Source organism: Catharus ustulatus, chromosome 7 (assembly GCF_009819885.2).
Source record: "Catharus ustulatus isolate bCatUst1 chromosome 7, bCatUst1.pri.v2, whole genome shotgun sequence".
NCBI lineage: Eukaryota > Metazoa > Chordata > Aves > Passeriformes > Turdidae > Catharus > Catharus ustulatus.
This window is the reverse complement of record NC_046227.1, coordinates 2,055,586-2,081,047: the sequence shown is the minus strand read 5'-3', so window position 1 is coordinate 2,081,047 and position 25,462 is coordinate 2,055,586. Positions and strand designations below refer to the sequence as shown.

At 50.4% G+C, this 25,462-nt stretch overlaps 1 protein-coding gene across 1 annotated transcript; it reads right to left on the bottom strand.

Moving 5' to 3' along the window:
- Positions 1 to 16,712: 16,712 nt before the first annotated feature.
- ACKR3 (atypical chemokine receptor 3) lies at positions 16,713 to 22,363 on the bottom strand. Its single transcript, XM_033065411.1, has 2 exons — positions 22,291 to 22,363; positions 16,713 to 18,671 (listed from the first exon to the last, which is right to left on the bottom strand). The coding sequence occupies exon 2, from the start codon at positions 18,642 to 18,644 to the stop codon at positions 17,550 to 17,552; it is 1,095 nt and encodes a 364-aa protein (XP_032921302.1). The 5' UTR covers positions 18,645 to 18,671; positions 22,291 to 22,363; the 3' UTR covers positions 16,713 to 17,549.
- Positions 22,364 to 25,462: the final 3,099 nt, after the last annotated feature.

Below are 25,462 nucleotides of genomic sequence, written 5' to 3'. Positions count from 1 at the left end.
CCAGGGATGAGGTAACCACAGCTTCTCTGGGAAACAGTGCCTCATTTTCCCCAAATTTTCCCTTTTTCCCTTCTAACCCTGCCCTCTGTTAATTTGACTCCACTGCCCCTTGTCCTGAACATCCACTTGCCAAAAGGATCCTCCATCATCTCCTCAGGCAGAGAGGGAAGGACATGCAGCAGGATGTGAGGATTTGGAGGATTTTATGGAGCTGCCAGTGCAAGCAGGGTCCCTATTCACAGGTAAGCCAGCAGCTCCTGGGGAACCATCCCCTTTCCTTCCCATGCAAGGCAGGGCCCAAGGCTCACAGCCATAAATTATAAAGCCTGATTTATGGAAAAAGCAGAAAGTTTCTACAGAGTGTTTAAGTTCTGAGCACATTTTACCCCCAAGAAAATTGAAAATAACAGGATTTAACACACTAGACAACCCTCCAGCAGCCCTCTCCTGACACCCTACACCCTCCAAGTGACGAGGGGAGCTGAGAGCTGCCTGGGAATGGACTCTAGACATAAAGAAAATAGGGGAAACAGAAGCAAAGAAAAGAACAGCAAAGCGGAAGAAGCAGAAAGAAGGACGTCTGTGTGCTTCAAATATCTCAAAACAGAGGCCCCACTTTGCAAAGGCTGCTTTGCTGGGGGAGGGAGGGGGAAGGCTGGTTTCCATTCCATTTTCACTTTGAAAACACCATTTTTCCGCACATCCACTGAAGTGCAAATTTCCTCGGAAGCCATCTGAAGAGCGAGCGTGCCTCAGAGCTGGAGTTTTCTAAACCACATCTGCTGGGATTTACAAAGCCCTGGCTGAGGGAGCCCCCAGGAGCCGTGAGCAGCATTTCCCAGCACAGTACCCGGAATGTCCCCAGCACCCAGAATGTCCCCAGCACCCAGAGTGTCCCCAGCATCCAGCCAGGCACTGCAGGGGTGACACAGACAGGTTTGTCCAGCTCCAGCCTCTGGCAGGGACCACTCCAGTGCTGGGAGCAGGGATAAGGAGTGGCTGCTGGGTGTGCAGGGGGTAATAAAAATGGGGTGGCCACACATTGCCTGGCACTGGCCACCAACACCTCCCCAGCTGCTGGGGCACCCACAGAGCTGCCCATCTTCCCAGGATGAGGATCTTCCTTCCTTCTGTGAGGAGCCCAGCAGTGCAGCCACAGGCAGGATGTGGGAATAATATTGAGGAATAAGGATATGACCCATGGCTGTGTCTTTCCAGCTCCATCACGCTCCCCACAGATCCCAGCTCGGTGCCTGGGCCAAGCAGATGGTTTTGAACAAACAGCTTAGGGGGAGAGGTTTGGAATCCTCTCCAAATTGCCACTAGCACAGCAGCAGCCTCCCCCTTCCCAGCTGGCACTGAGAGCAGTGCCTGCCCCCAGACCCTTTGCCTGCAGCTGGAGGGGGCTCAGAGGGAAGAGACACAGCCCCAGGCATGGGGACAGTCCCCAGGCTGGCAGCTGCAGCTGATGGCAGCGATGCCCAGGGGAAGCAGGTGTTCCTTCCCAGGGGCTGGGTAGGAATGCTGGCACCCAGGGCCTTTGCAGAGGGGTGACCCCCTGGCTGGGTGCCCAGGGACAGCGTTTGATGAGGCAAAGGAGCTGTGCAGCCCCAGAGGCACCAGCTGGGGACGGGTTCAGCTCTGGGCCACCCCATCAGGCTCCTCCACCCCCTGGGAGCCAAAAGGAGGGACACAAAGCATCACCCCAAATCTGCTCCTACAGAAGGAGCTATGCCAGGCACTGAGTTGCTCCCTGCCACTGCACAGCCCTGCCCTGCACCTCCCTCTTGCTGAAGACTATCCCAGTCTGTCTGCAACAGGACAAGGGTATGCAGACCCTTCCAATTTCCCCTACTCCTCCACACCCTTCCTTCCCACAGCACTCCCATCATCAGTTGTGGAGATCTCCTTCCCATGGCCATCCCAACTTGCAAACCCATTTAGGGTAAGACAGAGCCCAGCTCAGTGCCATAGGAGCTGCTCCTTTCCTGGAAATGTTAAGGTTTTGCAATGCAAAGGAGTCCTTTGGCATTCAGTTGAATATGTTTAATCCAGCCTGTGGAGCAAACAGACCATGGTTAATGCATCCAGAATGGCTGACGACTCTCTACTGGGCAGACGTGAAGAGGGCAGTAATTCATCCCAGTCCACTCTGCTGTGCACATTCCCACTGCTCCAAGGAAGAGGTCGTGACCTCCTTTTCCTTCTCACCAGCACCCTGTGCCTCTGGTCTCCCTCTCTGCTCTTTGCCAGGTGCCAGGAATGGCCCACTAAGCTCTTTTACTTTATTTTCTCCTTTTTTTTCCCCCAAAGCTCTCTGCAGCTGCTGCGCTGCGAACTCACCGCACTGGGCTGAGCAACCCAGAGCTCCCCTACCCTGTGCCCTTGAAAACAGATGGCAGGCCCAAGATTTCTCTGACAAGCAAAGGAATCAGAACTGACATGATTGGAAAAAACAAGCTCAATTCCTCTTGGCAGGATATTAATTTAGAAATCTCTGGTGTCGTCGCCCCGATTCACAATGAATTTCAATCCGAGCTCTCCCAGTGCCAGACGACGCAGAGGTTTGACAGAGAAGGTAATTGGAGGAAATGGCTTTGTAATCCAGCTATTGTGCTGGCAAGATCCAGCTCTCCTCAAGAACAAGGTTCACTTCCTGGCATGGCTGATTCAGCAGCATTTATTTGTCCCCAGCGCCTCTTGGCTTTCCCCTGCCTAGCAGGGGTAGCACAGACCATTCAAAGCAGTGCCAGAGGTGTGCTGGGCATCCAGGCTTTCTGCAGCCTGGGGAGAGGCAGGAATGGGGTGGTGACACCTGCAGGGTCAATCATTTCAAGTGTCCAAGTGGCAGGGAGAAGAGCAGGACTGAGCAAGCCTTGTGTTCCACACACCCTTGGGCAGAACCAACACCAAACATCACCTGTGGTGGGTGCTTGTGCCATGCCAGATGCAGGAACAAGGATGGGGGGTGTTCATGTGGCAGCAATCCCACCTGGAGAGTCCCATAGCCTCCATCTACTCCACATAAATCACTGGGTGGGTGGGAAAACTGGATTTGGAGCAAAGCTTGTAATTACATCCTTCATGACATCCCAAGCAGCACATCCCTTAGGAAAACCCTGTGGAGTTACCTGCCACCACTGGATCATAGAATCACAGAATTATTTGGGTTGGAAAGGACCTGAAAAACCTCATTCCAATCCCCCTGCCTTGGGCAGGGACACCTTCTACTACACCAGGTCACTCCAAGCCCCATGCATTCTTCTGCTTCTTCAGAAAAAGACACTGAAAAAAAAAAACAAACAAAAAACCTACATTAGGCGAGGGGGAAGCAGCATCAAAGGGCCAAAGAGTCTGCCCTGGATCCATCTGGAAAAAGGGAGAAAGAAAAGGGGAAACAGGTCTAAAATACACTGTGAGCTGAGCAGTGCTTGCCTAGAAGTGCTCATGCATGATTTTCCTGGATCATCACATGCAGCATCTTCCCACTGCTCCGATAATCACCTTTAACAATAATAACCCTTTAACTGGTCTGTGTGCTCCTGCCATTCCACTGTCACTGTTTTTCCAGCTGCCCCTCTCTGGGCTGGAAGGTGAGGTGCTGAGGCTGGATGTGGGATCCACTCCCGGGCTGCACCTCTGAGATGGGATCATTTACAGCTGGGGCAGTGTGAAACCCTATCCCTGCTGGCTCCATCAACCCCACTGCTGCCCTGACACCCCCTTTGGGAACCCTGGTGAAACGAGCTCTTGCCCTTCAGAAGGCTCCTCTGTATTTAAATAAACAACCTGGAGGTGGAGCACAGCAGCACTAACATACCCCAGTATCTGAATCTATCCTTTAGCTCCATGGCCTGATTCCCTGAGTGCACACCAAACTGATTTCATGGAGGAGAAGGAAGGGGAAAAGCTCAGGGTTTTTTCTTAATCTGCTAGCAAAAAAATATTGGGATGGTAAACAGGCAGCAATCACCCAGGAATGCCTGGAGAGCTCCTTCCTACCAGCATGCAGAGCTCTCATCTGGATTTCATTTATTCCCGTACACTATTGATGCTGCTCAGCTACAGAGGTGGTTGGGGAAGGGCATATTCAAGGGACCTGAAGTTCCTGAAGATGCCAATGTCTGCTCTGGGAATAACAAATCCTGGGGGTCTCTCAAACTCCTGGGGGAAAGACTGCACAGAAAATTAACATATATTAGGATAAAAATCCTTCCCTATGAGGGTGCTGAGGCCCAGCAGAAGCTGTGGCTTCCTCTGGATCCCTGGAAGTGTCCATGGCCAGGTTGGACAGGGCTTGGAACAACCTGGGATAGTGGAAGGTGTCCCTACCCATGGCAGGGGTGGAACAGGATGCTCTCTAAGGTCCCTTCCAACCCAAACCATCCTGTGATTCTCTGATTCTATGGATTTTATTCTGCATCCCATTTTGCTGCTAACTTCCTCAGAAAGCTCTCCTAGTGCTGAGGATGGCCTGCATCTCATTTAATTACATCCAGGAACTCCAACTGCTGGAGCAAAGCCACTTTAGGCATAACCAATTTGAGCTCTGAAGAAATCCCAGAGCCTGATGAAAAATGTAGATTTAATTTGTATATTCCCCTTAAGTGCTGACTTATACACCTTGCAATGACCCATCCACAGGTTTGCACAGTCCTTCACTTTGCTTATCCTGAATATAGGTCCTGCAGGGTCAGAAGAGCACAAGATGTGCTGCCTAACCTCTGCTTTTGGGGGGAGAAATCCAGGAGGAAAGCAGATGCCTCCCAGGAGCCCCTCCATCACAGCTTTCCACAGGCAGGCTCACGCTCAGCCTTCCTCTGGGAAGGGACCACACAAGCTCAGGTTGGAGGGGAAAAAAAGCACATGAAGATCATGGAAGTCTCAGGGCAAGTAAATTACTGTTAATTGTGAGATATTTGATTGCAAGAAGCACCAGATGGCCAGCCATCTGGTTTTTATTATAAAATTAAACAAGATTAACCCAAACAGGATTTCCTCAGCATTCTTCTTTGACTGGCTCACAAATACATCTTTAACACCTATGCTGCAGATAGAGCACAATCAGAAGCCCTTCCTGCCTTTCCCTAATCTGCTTGGGCTAAATGCTCTGCTGAGCAATGCCCTTGCACCTAAAGATTTCCAGCAGGATTGAAAAGAAGCAGGGGATGGAGTAATTGAGAGAGGAGGGAAATGTCAGCTCCAGGAGAAGTAGCCCTGGCAGAAGCCCTTCCTTTCACACTGGTTAAAAAGGCACAAGCATCGTGGCAGGAGAGTTGCCAAGGGCAACAGGTTGCCGGAGGCAACAGCAGCTGGGGTACCAAACTCTCCTGGTCAGTGCTGGGATGGGAAGGGTAAAACAGCAAAACAGGGAAGAGTGGCCAGACCCCCCAACCTCTGGCCATCTCCTCTGAAAGGCTGCAGTCAAAAACACCTCTCACTCCACAGGATTTCTTTTTTTTTTTTGCCTTTTTACATCTTTTGCCTAAATCCTCAGGAAGTTTGTCCTGGTCCTGGTGCTCCCTACATTGCCCAAACACCACCCCTGCCTCTGGCCCTGGAAGGGCAGCCCTGCAGAAGCTCAATTTTGCTGTGCTTGATGAGTGATAACAATGCCTTGCACAGGCTTTGGCCATTCTTTGCCCCCAAGCAGAAACGCTGAGGCCAAGCCCTGCAGAATGAGCTCAGATTTTGCTGAGCAGGGTTTGCCTGACCAGGGAGTTTTCCACCCTCAGCTCCCAAAGCTGCTGTGGGAGCCACTCAGCTGCCTCTTCTGCTCTCCCTGGAAGCTGGGCTGCCACCAAGGTGGCCTTCCCGAGCCCACCCAGCCACCCTGCAGCAGGCAGGGCATGGAGTGGGATGCTGCAGCTGGAGCCCTCTCCCAGCTTTTCTCATGCAGATCACACCCGTCCTCATTTGTTCGCAGCAAATCGCTCGTGAATCGAACATAAAGGGTGTTCTAGGGGAGATGTCCCCTTGCATCACTCCCCAGAGTAAATCCCTGGGATATGATGCATCCAGAAATTATCCATAATACCCCACTCACACCCTCCTGTCTTATCAGGTCTGGGGCAGAAAACCTGGTGGGAGATTTCAGCAGAAAAACAACAGGCTGCGGCATTAGCTCATGTAAGCATGATTTTTTTTTTTTCTGTTTAGCTTTGAATATCTTCATTTTCAAAGAGAAAAACACCACAGATTCCTTTCTGGGAGAGCAGCCAGGCAGGTCCCTGAACCCCAGCCTGTTTGTGCCCCATGTCACTGCTACCAGAGCCTGGGGAACAGCACACAATTCCTGCTGGCACCCATTTGCAATGTGCCAGGGTGACAGGCAGAATATTCCCAGCAGGATATTCCCAGCAGAATATTCCCACAGCCACTGCCCGTTTGGCACATTCTGCAGGCACCAGGCTGGAGGTGGCCCAAAAGTCCCAGCTGCCCATCACCTCCAGAACTGGGATGCTGCTTTCCCAGCAGCCAAACCGTTGCCCACTGGTGCTGCTCCTTGCCTGGCTGCCACCACTGGGGGTTCTGAACAAAATCAGCTCTGTCCTTCTAGTGGGCAACTTCATGTCCTGGTGGTTTTATGATCACAGGATTGTTTAGGTTGGAAAAGACCTCCAAGATCATCAAGCCCAGCCTTTGACTGCCCCCAGCCCAGAGCACTGAGTGCCACGTCCAGGTGTTTCCTGAACACCTGCAGTGATGGGGACTCCAAGCCTCCCTGGGCAGCCCCTTCCAGTGCCTGACCACCCTTTCCATGGAGAAATTCCTGCTGGTGTCCATCCTGACCTCCCCTGGCCCAGCCTGAGGCTGTTCCCTCTCCTCCTGTCCCTGTTCCCTGGAGCAGAGCCTGACCCCCCTGGCTGTCCCCTCCTGTCAGGGAGTTGTGCAGAGCCACAGGGACCCCCAGAGCCTCCTTTTCTCCAGGCTGAGCCCCTGTCCCAGCTCCCTCAGCCCCTCCTGGGGCTCCAGCCCCTTCCCAGCTCCATTCCCTGCTCTGGACATGCTCCAGCCCCTCAGGGTCCTTCTCATGAGGGGCCCAGAACCTGAGACAAAACTGAATGATGATTTTAGGTGTGCCCCAGGTGAAAAATTTATGCAAATTTTAACGTGTTCTGGAAACCATATAACTTTGATTTTGGGATATGGTCTGTTTTTAAAAAGAAATTATATTAAAAATGGTCTTAAATTTGACAAAAGCATGAACTGCAAACTGCTCATGTTTCCAGCCACTTCAGTGCCCCTTTTTATCCTACTGGAAGCCTGGACCAAATGGAGATAAAGTTCCCCCAAAGACAAGCTACCCATCTCTTTGTGGCCAAAGCCCTTAGGCTTGCACAACCTAAGGACAGCTCAGAGGAAAGATCAAACACAGGTAGAGGCAAATTCAGGGAATTAACTGGGAAGCTGTAATAGAGATTTTCTTCTTTCCCCTTTGCCTTTTCCACAGAAGCCAGGCTTGCTTCAGCATGGAAAATTATTTGGTTTTCCACAATTTTATTCTTAGTAGTGGCTGTTCCACTCTGAGCTGGCGTTCCTCCAGAACTTGGTCCAAGGCAGACACCTCAGCTGGAAAACTCCAATCCCAACAGGCAAAGGTATTTGGAGCTGAGAGGACATCCTATCCTATTTTTAGAAGGAGCAGGGAATTACTAGACCAGTAATATGCTATACTAAACATTTACAAAGCACAGCTCAAAAAGCTGGGTTTTAAACAAAGGGAACAGATGCTCTGACAAGAACACCGCACAAAATATTTCCTTTGCCAAGTGAGTAAAGGAAATCTAATTTTTTTCCTGAAGAATCAGCTTTTAAAGGCAATCCCTAGTAAATGAGGTATAAAACTGAATTCAGAACATTCCCACTACTTCCTTGCCTTTCCAGCAGAACATCCTCTGGGCTAGGCTTTCACTGCCAGCCAGCTGGGGAGATGCCCCCAAGGTAGAAGCATACACACAAGAAAATAAAAGCAGTTTAACAGGCAGTTAAAATTTGAAAGCTTTTTAAACATGATTTATCCATGCTGGGTACTTCTCTATCTCACCAGATGCTTCCAAGTGTCTGGCACTGGAGAAAAACCTATAACTTTATTCCATGATGTATTACCAACCTGTATTAGACTTGCACTGAAACAACTGGCTGCTGGTGGAGGAGGAGTAAAAAGTCGGTGGATTGCACTGTAAACCAAAAGAGACTTCAATTATCTTGGAGGGGTTTCACAAGAAGGTGCTTCAGTCTGTCAAACTGGATTGGAAGGGGCTGGGGGCAACCTCTCCCTCAGGAGCCACAAGGAAGAGGCACTTCAGGGGTGACAGCCAAGGGAAGAGAGCTCCCCATCTTTGTGAACAGATGGGAATGGATGGGAAGCCCCCACCTGGGCTGGGATCACCTACCAAGGAGCTTCCAGACACAGGGAGTAGGAATTGGACTCCAGCAGCTCAAGGCTTGCTGCCAAAGCAGGCACATCCCTCTGGGAATCCCTCTGGGGAGCACATGGCTTTCATCAGGACCTGAGGCACAGACACCACTGGAAAAACCAGCACAGACACAAGTGGGGAAAAATAGACCTGCTTTCAGCCTGAAGAGTGCCTTGGCTGGTTTTTCCCAAATCTGCTGGATAATCTAACAGGAGATACTGCTTCCTACAAATCCACACTTCTGGCAGCAGGACCACCAGTGCACCAGGGGGGCCTGAGGCACCTACAGCCACAAAATGGCTTTTACAAAGCATCACCCCTCATCATGTGCATCAAGGGGCCCAGAGGAACGTCCCCCAGCAAGAAAGGACCTGGAAAAGGTGAGCAGAGAGCTTGGTGCTGGTTCCAGCCTTGCTGGATTTCAGAAGCCTGCAGCACCAGATAGGACAGAGCCCTGCTGCTGGCTGTAAGGCAGAGATAAAGCTCCTGGAATTGCAGGGAAAAGAGCTTTCCCAGGCTCAGGTTTGCAGGAGAAGGGCAAGCAGAGCACAGGAGGCAGAGAACAGTGAAGTCAATCCAGGAAAACACCTGATCACTTTTATCCATCTCGATGAAAGCAGTGCTGGCTATCTAGCAGATGCTGCTGCTAAAAACAGCTTTCCACTTCAATGAGAGTTTCTTGGCTCTCCCAAAGCCAAGCTCTCACCTTCATTTCTTGCAAATGAACAACAGGAGCACCCAGAGAGGCTGCACACTATGATAAAGCTCAAACAACACCTCAGCTGACTCAAAACCAAGAACTGAACGTGTTTTTGGTTAAGAGGGCAGATTAATTTATATCTTGGAGCAGCAAAGGGGAAAAAAAACCCTTCCTTAGCTGTGAGCCACACGTCCTGGAAACAGTCAACAGCTTTGCTCTTCTCCCAGCAGTTGTCTCCAACCCTCTGCTACGGGGAATGGGGTGATGGGTTACCTCAGAGCCTTGTTTTGAACTGTTCTCCTTTATAATCTTCCTCTAATGCACAACTCCAGCTGTCAGTGGAAGGGGAAAGGTGATTAAATCAGCTCAGGATGACTCCCTGCAGGAAGGTACAGCGTGTGCAACATGTGTAACACAAACCTGCAGTTCATTTAAAGTTCCCTTTTCCATCACCCTGCAAGCTGAGACAGATTTAGCTCCCCAGAAATGTGGATGTATTCCAACTGCTTGGAAAGTGGAAGGGGTTGGTCACTTACCAAAGGAAAGGAGAAGAGATTTGTTGAGATCTCAAGTAATATTTCTGGTGCTGTACATCGCTTCCTTTCACAGTCTGTGACAATTCATCTTTAGGGTTGTACCACCTCCAAAGGCGTCTTTTCCTGTGTAGACATTCCTTGGCACAAATGGGAAACAGCCTCACCTTCCCAACAGGAACCAAGCTGTGATCTTACAGAGCAGAGGGAAATCAAGAAACTTCCCTCTTCCTAGGAAGAAATCCAGGCTGAGAGGTATCTGGGAATTTCTCACTGACTTCAGGCAAAAGAGGTTGTCACCAGATCTCTGGGAAGCTCAGGGAGAAGGCCACGTGTACAGGAGCACTTACCCACCCTGCAAGTAAATCCCCTTCTCTTCCCCAGACTGTCTGGACCAGACTTTCCAGACACATAAAGGAGTGTAAGACACAAATGCCAGCAGACACTGGAAATTTTACACCTGGAGACATTCCTAACTCTTATACAAACAGCACCTGGAAGTGAATGCAGCGTGAAAAATGGATTTCCAGCTCTCCAAGAGCAAACCTACCTGAGGAAAGCATGAGTGCTGCAAGCCCACGATTTCAGAGCTGTCGTGGAGCTGAACCTGTCTCAGGCTCTGGTTTTTGTTCCTTATTAATCACTTTCACGGGCCTTTGCACTTTTGGATTCCAGCCTGACTGGAAGCAGCAGACACTGGAAAGCTCAGAAAGCTTTTCAAAGTGTGAACTTCCCTCACTCCCCGCTCTCGGAGAAGGTTTAATGCACTTCAGGTTTGCATCCAGACTTCCAGGGGCTGAGCCAAGCAGTCACCCCTCTCAGACACACAGGGTGTTCACCTGCCTGGGAGTTCCCAACCTGAAATCCAGGCTTTCATCCTGAAGTATCTTTGGCAGAAGCAGAGCCAAGAGTTCACCAGGTACTGAGATGGTGCCCAGGGAAGACAGCAAACTACCAGGGCTGCTGCTGGAAAAATCCACTTTTCATCCTTTCCCAGGCATCTCCTAGGCTCCACCACCCTCATCCCACAATTAGATTGAGCAGAGAACACCTGGCATTTGTTCCACAGACAGACACAACTCAGGCAATGTTTAGAAAGCCTCAAATAATGCCAAAAGCCAAACGTGGGTGAGCAGAGCTGCCTCTCAGCCTTGGGAGCCAGAGCATGCACAGGGAAGAGTGTCCCTCTCCTATTTAATTCTCCAAGAGTACAATGAGGGCCATTCTCTCGTGGAAGCAGGAATCCAAAACACACTGGTGTTTCATGGGTGGAGTGCAGAGGGAAGGTATGGATTCTCCTCTGCCAGCCAACTTCCCATAAAGCAGCCATGAGGGAGCACTGGAGCTGATCTGAGGGGAAGCTGCGGGATCAGCCTTTCCAACTGACTGCTTCCCTTGCTCTCTCAAAGCCCTCAACCAAAACGAGGCATTCACCAGGCCAGACAGGATCGAAAATGGGAAGAAAACCTCTCTCCCCACCACCACTCCTCTTTATAAAACTGCCACCCACCAGAGGCACCAACTTGAGATTCCACCCAGCCCTGCAACAGGGTAGCTGAGTTGGGGACAAGAGCTCCAGATTGTGTCATCAGGGGCTCAGCCTCCTCCACAGAGCACGGCATTCCCACATCTTTGATCCTGCCACAAGAGAGCAGGGCCATGCCACAGAGGATTCCTGGGCTGCTCTGTGGAGTCACATCCTGCATTCACGTGGTCTGGGCTCAGATGTTACCAGGAGGCAAAAATGATTAAAATACTCTCTAGAATAACTCCTTGTGGTTGTCATGAATAATCCTGAGCTGAACAGGACAGTGAGTGACAACAAGGCTCTGATGGGATGCCTGGAAGAAGAGAGAAGCCAGCCTGCTGCTTGGAAGACCAGAAACATGCCTTTCTTTCCCTCTCACACCTTCTGCGCACTCTGTGGTAACCAGTGACAGGAGGGAATGCCATGGAAGTGGATCAGGGGAGGGTCAGGCTGGATATTGGAAACAGGTTCTTTCCACAGAGGGTGCCGGGCACTGCCCAGGCTCCCCAGGGAATGGGCTCCAGGAGGGTTTGGACACTGCTCTCAGGGATGCACAGGGTGGGAGGCACACTCCTGCCCAGTGGCTTCACGCTCCTGGCACTCCCAGAGCCCAAGTCCCAAGCAATGAGGACACTGGAGTGTTGTGTGCCCGCTGGATCAAGATCAGGGAGCGAGCCCGATGGTCATGGAGCTGATGGGAAGGGATCCTGGCAAGCTGGTGATGATGGGAGCTGCAGAAAGACCCACCCTGACACACAGCCACAACTCTGCCTTATTGTGCATCCCGATTCCCCACTGCAGGAGACACAAATGTGCCTGTAGGTGGCCCAGAAACACTGGCTTATTAAAAAGAAAAAGGGAGGGGGGAAAAAAAAGCCCAGAATGAATGCAGCGTCTGTCACCCTTTTGCAGAATTGTTATTTTTTTGTGTGTAGTTGGTGCTTGTTTTCCAAAGATTTACATTTTTATGTGTGTGTCATTCGCTTTTCATGCATTTGGAGACCTCAGAGCTTAGAAATTCAAAACACTTGTCAGTCATGTCAATCCTTTTGGACAAAACAGAGCTGCCACTTGGATGGATTTAAAAAAAAACCACAACAAAACAACAAACAAAACACACTTTTCTCTCAAGCTGTGACTCGGTCACCCTGCTCAATGCGGGCAAGACAATGTTCAGAGAAAGCAAAAAGAAAGATCTGAGTTTTCATACTCATCGGTGGAACTAAATTGATTAAGGTCATTTCCTAGGTAGGTTTGAAATCTTCTGCAACAATTTTTTTCTTTTTTGAAAAGAGAAAGAAAAGCGTTCCCCCCACCCCAAAAAAAAGGGAGAAGTCACCACTGCAAAAACATTAAATCTGCTTGGGTAACTCAGAATATATGTTGGCAAGGCAACATATCTCAGCTTGAACAGTAAACCTGCTATGTCAGAGGCTCTGCCACATATGAAAGAGGCCTGGGTTTCAATATCTCATGCTGAATTTACTTCTTTTCAGCCTTTCATGGCCAAGTATTTGATGTCTCTCCTTTCACTGCTGCAATCGATAGGGTGACCTTACGTAAAAGTTTCCTGACCTTTGCTGTAGTCAGTATTGTTGTGTTAAAATGTAATTTAACTCTTTTTCTTTAGTCTGGAAATAGCACTGTACAGACAGCAAACACGAGAGGGGCTTGGAGTTTTTTCCCCCCTTAACCTAAAGGCAAGAGGCACCATCCATCATCAGAGTTGGCTTCAAACCAGAGGATGACAAGGAACATCATCTGCAGAGGGTCTGGTTGGTTTCCCAGTGCTTTCTTGTACCTGTTTAGTGAGGCAAAGTCCCCCAAAAGCCTTACTCTGGTGCTCACTCCAGTGCCATCCCTGCTCAGTATTTTAGGATTGAGGGGTCTCCCTGGATTCACATCACTGGGATGTTGGCTATCTCCTTGGCACTATGAAGTTACAGCAGTTCCTTTAGCTAAGGCCTTGCATGTATGTCACACAACAAAAACAGATTAAGACTTCTATCAGGGTGGAGGGGGGGATAGTTTCCAAACAGCAACTACCAAAGTGTAAGAAGGCTGATTTTTCTCATGACAAGTGGGTGTTGGAGAGTCAGACACATGTTTTAGAGTTACCCATGCCAGGATCTTTGGGAGCCTGGTTTGAATCCCATTATAAGCCTGTAATGCAAGTACTTTTGTGGGAGCAGACTGCCATGGTTATCCTCTGCTGCTGTGATTTCATCTCTGGGTTCTGGTATTACTCTGCATTAGCCATGCAGATGCACACGTCGCCACTCACACCCCTACACTTGCACAGGATTATGGCTAAAATTCCTGATCCTGCTTATAAAAAGCCCTATAAATCCCAGACAGCTCCTTTTAAATCAGCAGCATTATCCTACTGTAAATCTGGGGTGTAAGTTAGAGCAGACTCTGGCTCAGATGCTCTCCAGCCACACATCCTAATGGAGCAGGGAGCCTAAAAGCAAACCCTGGGCTCTGCACACACCAATGCCCCCCAAAACCCATCCCCATCACATCATGCCCTGCCCAGCCCCACACCCCTTCACTTTTTAAAGTACCAGCTTTACTCTGGTCATGGAGAAACTCTCAGAAACAGAACTAAGAGCTGGGCTTTGGCAGCACTGCCCCTGCCCCCCACGTGCTTCAATATTGCTCACAGCTGAGTTATTTCTTGCTTCTTAGGAATTTTAACTGGCTTTTATGCTCAGTGAACTCATGAAAGGAGAGTACCTAAAGTCAGCAGCACTGAAACCATGAATTAGCACAAGGAGAAAGGGGCCAGTTGGGTGTTTCTTACAGTACATTATCTGCATAATGCCAGAGGAGCCGATTTAAAGTCAGTGTGCTACACCTGAATGTCATTTATGGCTCATAAAAGGAAAGCTGTGTTTAAGGAACAATAAAGCAGCACTGCACTTTCTATGGAAGAAGAGAAGTAAAGCCTTTCTCATGGAGCAGATGTATTTTTATTTGCTCAGTGCCTGCCTCTGAGGCACGTGGAGATGCTTTCACCAGAAAGGCCCAAGAGTTAAGCAGGAAGACTCGCTCCAGGTTATGGATTATGTTTGATTTGCTCTCATTTTTCCAGCCAAGCCTTAACACAGTGAATTTGACCTCCTGGAAAAGGCAAGAGCTGAATCCCCACGGACACCTCCAGCTGTCAGAGGAACAAGGGAGATCCCCAGGCACAGCAAGCCACAAAACCACAGCAGGAAGAAGCAGGGACCCTTCATAAAACACAACCACAGAATCATGCTGATGGTCTGGGAAGTCTTTTCCAACCAAGACCAAGCTGTGATTAATCCCCACTTTGTCATCCAGCCCAGAGCACCATATCCAGTCTTTCCTTGAATACTTCCAGGGATGGAGACTCCATCACTCCCCTGGGCAGCCCCTTCCAGTGCTTAACAACCTTTTCCATGAAGAAATTCTTCCTGAACACCCCAAGTTCCAGGCTCGGGACATTTGTGACAAAACAAAGTGACAAGCAGCCATCACATCAATCACTCTAAGTCACAGCCACACCACAGAAGACACCTATTTTTCACTCACCTGCCATCTGCTGATAAATTCCCTCATTTCAGTCTCCAAGCATTCACACTACTTTGGTCTCAGTGCAAGCACCAGCTGGGATATTGTGTCATACAGGAAAAAAGCCTCCTAGAACACGGACAAGTTCTTACCTATTAAACCTCTGACAGTTTGATTTTTGAGAATTTTTAGCATGAAACCAAAGTCCTAATGAGAAATACAATTATGACAATTACAAACTCCACCCCTCCTGTCCCCCTGCATTATTCTGCCCTCCACCCATTTCCCATCCTCTGCCCACCACCCCCCTTCCCACAGAGTCACAGCCACCTCAGGGCCACTCAGCAGTGCCAATCCCGCGAGAGGACACCTCCCAAACTGCTGGTGGGGGCGGTGCTGCTTCCCAGCTCCACTTGTCCTTTCAAGGGACAAGGTGAATCCTCAGCTCCAGGTTTTCCCATCAAGGAGCTGGAAAGGATCCATGAATGCACAGTACTGACAGCAAGGGTCATGGTCCTGACCTTTCCCTGCTCCCTGTCTGACCCTGCTTTTAGAAAAGGCACCATCACACCACGATTCACCTCCCCAAGGAAGAGGCCTGGAGGCTTTATCAGTGTGGTTTAAGCAGCAGGTCTGCAGGATCTCCCCAACACTCAGCACCACCCGGGCTGTGTGCAGGGCCGACGCTGCTCTGTGAATACCAAACTGCAGAGGGAAAGAAAAAAATAATTCTGTGAGTTTCTGCAAGTGCAAAGCTACAGCACCACGTGAGAACAGCTCACTGCCTGAGAGGGAACCTGAACTGAAACAGTTCTGCTGCTCTAAAATGAGCAACCCCCCGCAGGGGGACAGGAGCAGGATGCCAGAGTTGTATCCAGCACCTTTGGGGAGGACACACAGCTGCACACAGGGATGCTGAGGGAAGGAAGCAATGCCCAGCTAAAGCAGGGAATTCATTTCTCAGCATTAACCAATTTCAAGTGTCAGCAGAAGGGAGAACTTTCTTTGCAGTTCTGCAGCATGTCAAGGTTTACAGGAAGTTCAAAATACCCACAGTGTACAAGAAGCACCAGCACAAAAAGCTACACCTGCACTCCATCCTGACAACTTCTCTACAACCAGAATTCCTTTTTCTTTGGGGATTTCTCCCCATTTGGGAATGGACTGGTGCTTTTCTAGCAACCCCACTATGAGGAGGGGATGGCAGACTTAACATCTGTTTTTACAGGATGACCTTTGAGGAGACAGTAATGGAACGTGTAGAAAGACACAAAATAGAGCCATTCCCAAATTGTTTGGCTGTTAGGATTGCAGAGGGATGAGGGCATACTTGGATTGAAGAGGAATTTAAGTGTAGCACTGCCCCAGAGCAGCAAACACGGCTGGGAGACATCACTGATTTGACATTAAATACCTTGTCCTGAGGTGAACACGATCGTGGTTCAAGTCCTTTGCTGGCTTAAAGCTCCACTTCAGGCATCCCACAGCGCCTGGATCCTGCCCCACACTCGGACACTACGGCACTGCAAATCCACAACAAAGAGAAAAAGAGATAAAAAGGGATTTAGTGCTGTCAGGACTGCTAACCCCCCAGTTCCATCGCCAGCAAAAACCACAGAGGGCTGAACCTGGATTAGTCCAAATATCTGCTCCATCTGCACACTTCCGTATTTTCCTTCCCTGTGTTTATTTCTAAGCTACAAACACAGCTTTTCATCATTCCTAGCAGATTTTCCCTTATAAATCCATCACTTTTACCTCCCCACCAGCACAGATCCACTCCTCCCACCCCATCCCTGCTCACCATGCTCCAGTGCCATCTCCCATTCCTCCATCAGTTCTTTCTGGCCACCAAATGCCAGGAAAACTCCAACTGACCTTTCTGCTCCTGCACCAAAGGACAGAGGGTGGCCTTGAGATACCTCTTTTTTGGTCTTTTTTTTTTTCCTGAAGAGAAGGCTGGCAAGTCAAACCACTGCTAGGCACAGGTGTTTTGGTTTTTTCCTCAGATCTTTATTTTAAAAAAATAACTTACAAATAGAGACAACTCTCAGCAGTAAGATCACTCACTCTGTGCAGGAGGATACAGCCTGGTGAAGCAGGGGTGTAGGAGTTAAGGACTCTGACAATACTGTTAATTTTAACATGATGGCAGCTATATTACACTACATATATTTCATGCTCCAGATGTGGGTGTGACACCACATAAAGCCATGGTCCATAAAGTGTGCCAGCCAGGGAGGATGCTCCCAAGAAATCATTTCCATCCTATTTATCAGCATCCTCTTGGAGCCAAACACTCAGACTACAGCACTCTGGATACACTCATCAGCAATATACTTCAAATACATGATAAAAATATATTTAACTTTCAAATACACTCGTATAAGGTACACCAAGAGGCAGAAAATAAAGTCTCGAGCTTTTAAATACAACACACTATATATATAAACATTTACAAGGAGACAAGGGGGAATCAAGACGTGGAAGGAGAAGCTTATCCATGTTATCTATGGTACATAATGGCTTTGTCTGCTAGGAAGTCATTTCCATTTGCATAGCGTTGTTGAGGAGTCCACACCGGGCTAGGAGGAGAAAAGGTTTTCATTTTGGTACCACTTCCACTTTGCAACTGATCCTACTCTTAAATTACACTTTGTCCCCTCTCTTTTGTAGGCTAGAATTCACGCCCCGTTTGTAACAAACACATTGAAAGGAAGGGGTAAAAAAAAAACAAAAACAAACCAACAAAAACAACAAACCGTAACACACACAAAAAAACCCACATCGGGTTAGAGAGTCAAGGAAGTTTCCTTCTGGGATTGCAGTCATTTGGCATTTTGCTCCAGAGCTGAGTATTCTGCTTCTGACACTCTGGAGGCGTCGATGAGTTTGGTGAGGCCAGTTTTGGCAGAGTACTTGAAAATAAAGGCCTTCATGAGCTCATATCTGTAGTTTCGGTTGATGAAGCTGTACAGGATGGGGTTGACACAGCAGTGGACAAGGGAGAAACACTGAGTGATGTGGAGGGTGGCATAGAGGAAGTTCTCCATCTGGCAGCTAATGGGGATGAAGTGAAGGCTGTAGAAGATGTCCAGCAGGACAGCCCCATGGTAGGGCAGCCAGCACACCAGGAACACCACGACGTAGGAGAAGATGATCTTCCCGTTGCTCTTGCGCTCCTGGTCGCTAGAGGCAGAGATGCTCTTGGCCAGCAGGAAATAAAACACGGCGATGATGGGAAAGGGGATGAGGAAGCCCAGCACCACAGAGATGAGCTCCATGCCAATGAACCACTCCTTGAAGCTCTCTTCAGGGTACACGGGCCTGCAGTAGGTCTCGTTGTTGGAAGAGACCGTCTTGAGGTAGTAGGTGTCCGGGAGGGAGGCGGAGAAGGCCAGGAGCCACACCAGGATGCAGATGCAGCGGCGGATGATCTTCTTCTTGCGGCTGCTGGAGTTGGTGAAGTAGGCGACCGACAGGTAGCGGTCCACGCTCATGCACGCCAGGAAGAAGATGCTGCTGTACAAGTTGATGCAAAATATCAGGTGAGTTATCTTGCACGTGATTTCCCCCATGTGCCACTGGTTGTGCTGGATGAGCGAGACGACCCACACGGGAAGGGTGATCACGACGCACAGGTCGGCGATGGCCAGGTTGAAGATGTACAGGTGGGTTTCATAGCCGGTCATTTTGGCCTGCAGGTTGACCCACACCACCACCGAGTTGGCCACCAGGCCTATGACAAAGATGAAGATGAAGAAGAAGGACAGGGTGTAGAGCAGGGCGCTCTTGTTGAGCGTGCCGGAGCATGTTGTTGCATCCACCGTGATGCACTCGCCATTGTTGCACGTCCAGTTGATCTCCGTCAAGTTGGCTGTCTCCAGGAAATCCAGGATGGAAGTCAAGTCAAGCGCGCTCATGGTCGCTTGGATTGGACTTCAAATGACCTAAAGGCAAGACAGGATTGAAAGAAATGATGTAAATTATGGAGCTACTTCTGCTGCCGTGTCGTACCGGGATGCACCGCTTTAGTAACATCCTGCCCTTGCCAGGCACCTTCCATCAAAGAGCTCCATGGAGTAAAACAACCAAGACACTTAGCAAAGCTCATCTGCTTGACTAAAGAGGAGCAGCAGCAGATTTTGTGTGATTTTTCCCTTCCCTTCCAGCTCACATCTGACATCATCAGGTTGGCTATCGTCCCCGGGTGTGAAATCTGCAAAGTACACCGTGGCCAAATAAATGTCAGGCGACTAAACCTGTCTCCTCCGGCATAAATGATGGTCCTATCGCTTTCAGCAGGGGACTCTTTAAGCCATTTTATCTGCACTCCCTCAAGCACAGTAGAATTGATCTGGCCGATGCACGGTACCGTAAAACATTTACCACAGGCTCTGGTCAGCATCTTGTCAAGCCCAGCTACAGCTGCATTAAGTAGAAGTGGGTTACTAAGGGGTTTTGTACCCCTATCCAAACTTAAATTTAAATTCTGCTCCATCCTCCCTTCGCCCCTTCCCTCGAATTCCATTTTACAAAGTATCCCCTGCATTTAACAATTATTACACAGCTCTGAGAAAAGAAAAAAAAAAACTTGGATCTTGACTACTGAGTACATCTGCTGGGCTTAAGTTTTCTTTTTAGAAGAGTGCTTTGATTTCAAAACACTCCCCCCACCATGGCTGGCTCCACAACTGCCTCCTTTCCACCCTTTTGCTTTTCTGTATCTACTCTTTCTATATCTAAGCCTCTTCAGTGCTTTTGTCCACCTGCAAACAGTGGAAAAATCAACTTGTTAACTTCCTCACCAGCAGAAAGAAAAGGCCCATCAGACCTTAATGGCTCACACCAAACCTCAAGTGGGACTGCTAATGATCCTTTTGCTTTGGGGAGGTTCCCCTCCCCAGGACCCTCAATACCACCCACAGCCACAGGCCTGTGCCCACCACACTTCAGCCAGGCCAGTTTTGGAGTGCAGGATCCAGCCTGGGACACGCCAAAATAAAGCTGCAGATGTGGGTTTCCAAGGGATGGATCCTTGTTCCCTCATGGCTTCACCTGAGCTGGACCATCAGGTCAGCCAGCCCCCCAGGGACACATCCAGCATCCCCAACAATGGTCACCTTGCTCTTCCCCCTGACCACAGCCCCAGAAGGAGAGGGACCAGCCTGGGGCAAAGCCAGTGTGGCCAAGTGACCAGAGAGCAACAGGGGAGCTCCAAATATCCCTGACCCTACCACAGGATCTCTCAGTAGGGTCTCCAGGAGCACAGAGCAGGAAAGAGCTTGGAGGTGTTGAATACCCTCTTCTCACCCCCTCTCCCCAAAAAGGAACCTTGGTTGACACAGCACCTCTCCTTCTGCATAATTGGCTCTTCCCAAAGCTCCCACCCTCCTGCCTGTCAGGGACAGAGGCTACGGAAGAGAAGGGAGATAAGGGGGGAGATTACCCGGGAGGACTCAAGGCACTATTGTCCCAGCAGAGGGGAAGCTGGTGGCACTAACAATGAGGGGGGCCGTGCACACATTCAGGGGAGATCAAATCTCTCCACAAACAGGCCCAAATTGGCCCCGTGAAGAGATCTGGCCAGTGGCTTTCATCCTGCTGGCCTGATGAAAGACGCAGCCGAGATTCAAACCAAATTAAGCACGGATTTTGCTAAAACACCAGCTAAAGAGGGAGCTGAGACAGTGGCAGCTCTCCATCCTGGGACACCCGATCCTGTGCTCATCTCGGGAAAGCAGGGAGTGATTTAACCCACACTAAGCAGCACAGAAGGGTGATCCTCCCCCTTGAGACACAGGCCCCGCTAGAGCTGCAGGCAGCAGGGATGGATGCATCCCCCGGATCACTTCATCCCAGGGCTGCCAGACCTCACCCAGGGTCCCACTGCATCCCCAGCACACACACATTCCAAGCCTCTCACACACATGGAAAAGCAGCACCATCCCCAAATCCCTGTACCTCAAAACCCTGCAGCAATTAAAGCAAACTCCCTAAAAGCCGCAAAACTTCCAGCCCCATGGCAAAGGCCACCAGCTCCTGCTGGTATTTGGGAGCAGCAAGGGGAGTAGAGCAGGAAAAACACCCAGCCACCTCCTTGACATCCCACAGAAGTAGCATAGGCTTCTCTGGAAAGTCACATGGTCTAAAACAAGAGGAAAAACCTCACTCCACATCCCAAGACCCCAATTCAGGACAGGACTGTGACCACCCAACACCAGCAAACCTACAACACGTATCTTATGCAGAAGAAACTCAAACCGGGCTGAGGGATGTCAGATTCCAACAGAGGGGCAGCAACAGGGCAGCAGAAAGCCCTTGAAGCTGGGGCTCACACCAATGCTGGGGACACCACGGCCCCCACAATCGCAGCTGCTGGCTCGGAGCCGCCCTGGGGATGTTAGGGAGCACGAAGGATGCTCAGCCCGACCCTGTGCTCCGAGAGAACGGCTGCTGCACACACGTGCATCCATCCATCTGCCTGCGCCTTTCGCGTCCCCAGCGCGGCAATAAAAACCCGACACCGAGCCGGCCTCCCAGGCTCCAGGTCCCGCCGGGGAGGAGGGCTGTGCTCACAGATTACAGCCCCGCAGCCCGGCCTGTAGTCTGGGATTAGCTGCTGTAACCTGAGCTCTGCTTCCCACCAGATTAGCTGGGAGGTACGGGGGGAACCCACTAGACAAACTCAAAAAAGCCGCTCCATGGTCCTACAAAAACACCTTCAGCGCTCTCTGCAGACAGCCCAGCATCCGAAAAACTCGTCAGGGAAGCTGGGACTGTAATTTGTGTCCACGACACCGCAAAACTCCTGCGGGCCATCACCCCTTCACCTGGCAGGCACATGTGCTGAGTCCGGTCGCTGCTGGTTTACAGGAGTTAGGACACGAAGGAAAGGAGACGCACCCAAAACCCTGCTGCAGACACCCAGAGCTGGACTGCACCCTCCCCATCCATCCCTCCTCCTGCCCAGGAGCCGCTGCAGGCTGGCACAGAGAGCCCTCAAGAATTTGGGGAGCTTCCCAGAGCGTCCCACAGCCCCTGCACTCCCGATTGCTCAGGGCTGCGGGCAAGCCGGGCTTTGCCCTTGCAAACGGAGGAGGAAAGGAGGCATGCCAGAAAAGCCAGGGCTGCTGACCGGCAGTCCGGGCGGGCTGTCACTCGCACACCTTCGCCCCTGCCGAGCCCCGGCTCTCCGGGAGGAGGTGACCGCCACCACAAGAGGACACCCATGCCCGCAAGGGGCTTTGCGAGACCGAGCCCGGCACATTCAAACTCCGCCGCAGCTCCGAGCTGAAGGGAACAAACAACAAGCGCGGGAGAAGGAGGGGACGGAGCCGGGGGCCGCACCTGGGGCACCCCCAGGGGAGCGGTGCCCACGCCAGGCTCCCCCAGACCCTCCCGCCACGGCACACCCGGCTGGGGACACGGAGAAGCGGCTCCCCCCACCCAGTGCGAGCCCGGAGGGACGCGATGGAGCCGGGGCAGGCTCGGGGCCAGCGGGCCGGGCGCGGTGCGAGCCCCGCGGGTCCCGCAGCCCCAGCCGGGCTCCCTCAGAGCCGCCCTTACCTCGGGGCCTGGCGACAGCGCTGCCCGGGCGAGTGAGCGCGGCCCCGCCGCCGCCGCCTTTATGGGTCGTGAGGGGAGCCCGCCTCCGGGGCGGCTCCAGACACCAATCCGCCCAGCCCAGCCCCGGCATCGGCTCGGCATCAGCCCGGCCCAGCCCCGGGACGGCCCGGCATCAGCTTGGCCCAGCGCCGGCTCCATCCCAGATCGGCTCGGCACAGGCCCAGTGCGGCCTCAAATCAGCCCGGGCCAGCCACGGGTGGCCGGGAAGGGGAGCCAGGGGTGCGGGCAGCCGGAGTGGGAGAGGGGATGATAGCGGGACAGGGGGAGAGATAAGGAGGGGAAAAGGGAGGAGAACCAGAGAGGGAAAAGCATGGGTAACAGAGGGATGGACGCAAGGGAAGGACAGAAGACGAGGAGAGAAAAAGAGAGAAACAGAGGGAGGGAAAAGGAAAGAGAAATAGAGGGAGGGAAAAAGAGGGGAAAAAAAGAAGGAAAAGGAGAGAAAATGCAGAAGAAAAGAGGAAAAAGAAGGGAAAGAGAAACGGAGGAAAAAATGAGAAAATGAGGAAAAGGAGAAAGAGAGGGAAGGAGGAAAAAGGAGGAGAGAGAGGGGAAAGTGGGAGAAGGAGAGAGATGGAAGCCTGGGAAAGGGAGAAAAAGGAGGAGTGAAAAAGAGAGAAACAGGGAAAAACACAGAGAAGGAGAGAAAAAGAGAGAAACAGAGGGAGGGAAAAGGAGAGGAAAAAGAGGGGGGAAAAGAAAGAGCAGAAGAAAAGAGGAAAAAGAAAAAGGAGGAAAAGATAAATAGAGGGAAAAAGGAGAGAAAATGAGGAAAAAGGAGAGAAAGAGAGAGAAGGGGGAAAGAGGGGGAAAGAGAGAGATGGAAACCAGGGATGGGGAGAAAATGAGAAGGAGGGAAAAAAAAAAGGAGTGAAACAGAGAAAGAAAGGAAAGGGGGAGAGAAAAAGGAGAGAAGGAGAGAAAAAAGATAAATAGAGGGAAGGAAAAGGAGAGGAAAAAAGAAAAAAGGTGAGAAAAAAGAGAGAAAAGGAGATAAAAGAGGGGGAAATAGAAAAGGCAGAAGAAAAGGCGGGGGGAGGAGGAAAAGGGAAATAGAAGGAGAAAAAAATAAGAGAAAGGGAGGAAAAATGAGAGAAAGGGAGGGAAAAGGAGGAAAAGAGGGAAGAGGGAAAAAGGAGGAGAAAGGAAAAAGCAGGGGAAAGAGAGATGGAAGCAGGGGAAAGGGAGAAAATGAAGAGATAAGAAGAGAGAAATGGAGGGAGAAAAAAGGAGAGAAGAAGAGGAAAAAGGAGAGAAAAAGCAGAACAAAAAGGAGGAAAAGGAATAGAGGAAAAATTAGAGAAAAAGAGAAAAAAAGAGAAAAAACAGAAAGAAAAAGAGAAAAGAGGAAAAGAAAAACAGAGGGGGAAAGGAGAGGAAAAGAGTAAAAAAGAGAGTGGGAAAAAGGAAAATAAAAAAGAGAGGAAAAAATTAGAAAATGAGAGGAAATAAAAACAAAAATTGAAAAAGAGGAGAGAAAAAGAAAAGGAAGCAGAAAAAGAGGGGCAAAGAGAGAAAAGGTGAAGAAAGAGAAAAAGAAAAGGTGAAGAAAAAGAGAGAAAAGACAAAAAGTGACAAAATAGGGAAAAGAGAAAAAAGGAGAGAAAAGAAAGATACAAAAAGGAGAGGAAAAATACAGAAGAAGAAAGAGGAGGGGGAAAAGATGAACAAAGAGAAGGGGAGTGTCCCGGTTTGATTTTGTGATGTTGAATTATATCCCTGTTTGTCTGTTTAGTCCAGAAATAAGTTTTGTACCTTTAAGGCTGGATTTGAGAGTGAAGGGGGGAAAGGCGAAGTGGTGGAATGTCTGAGGTGGTTGTTTTCAAAACATAGAGAGAGGAGTTTTCATCACTTTGTCTCTTGGACATGCTGGAGCTCCAGTACGAGCTGGAGTCCAAGGCAGCAAGGTGGTATGCCACCATTGACATTGCCAACACATTTTTCTCCATTCCCCTTTGCAGCAGAGTGCAGGCCTCAGTTTGCCTTTACATGGAGGGGCGTGCAGTACACCTGGAATCGTCTGCTCCAGGGGTGGAAACACAGCCCCACCATCTGTCATGGACTGATCCAGGCTGCACTGGAAAAGGGTGAGGCTCCAGAACACCTTCAATACATCGATGACATCATTGTGTGGGGGAACAAGGCAGTGGAGGTATTTGAGAAAGGAGAGAAAACCATCCAGATTCTGCTGGGAGCTGGTTTTGCCATCAAGAAGAGCAAAGTTAAGGCACCAGCTTGTGGGAATAAAGTGGCAAGACAGATGGCATCCGATTCCTACCAATGTCATCAATAAGATCACCGCGATGTCTCCACCAACCAACAAGAAGGAAACACAAGCTTTCCTAGGTGCCATAGGCTTTTGGAGAATGCACATTCCTGAGTACAGTCAGATTGTGAGCCCTCTCTACCTGGTCACCCGTAAGAAGAACGATTTCCACTGGGGTGCTGAGCAGCAGCAAGCCTTTGCCCAGATCAAGCAGGAGATCGCTCATGCAGTGGCCCTTGGCCCAGTCAGGATGGGACCAGAAGTAAAGAATGTGCTTTATTCTGCAGCCGGGAACCATGGTTTGTCCTGGAGCCTTTGGCAGAAGGTGCCTGGGGAGACTCGAGGCCAACCTCTGGGATTCTGGAGCCAAAGCTACAGAGGGTCTGAGGCCAACTACACTCCCACAGAGAAGGAGATCTTGGTTCCCTATGAAGGAGTCCAAACTGCCTCAGAGGTGATTGGGACGGAAGCACAACTCCTCCTGGCACCCCAACTACCAGTGCTGGGGTGGATGTTCAAAGGAAAGGTTCCCTCTACCCACCACGCCACCGACGCCACATGGAGCAAGTGGATTGCCCTCATCACGCAACGCGCCCGCATCGGAAACCCGAATCGCCCTGGGATTTTGGAGATAATTACGAACTGGCCAGAAGGTGAAAATTTTGGTCTCGCTGACGAAGAGGAGCAAGAACAAGTGAGCCGCGCTGAGGAAGCCCCACCGTATAACCAACTGCCAGCAGATGAAACACGCTACGCTCTTTTCACCGACGGCTCCTGCCGCATCGTGGGGATGAACCGGAAGTGGAAAGCAGCCGTATGGAGCCCCACACGACAGGTTGCACAAGC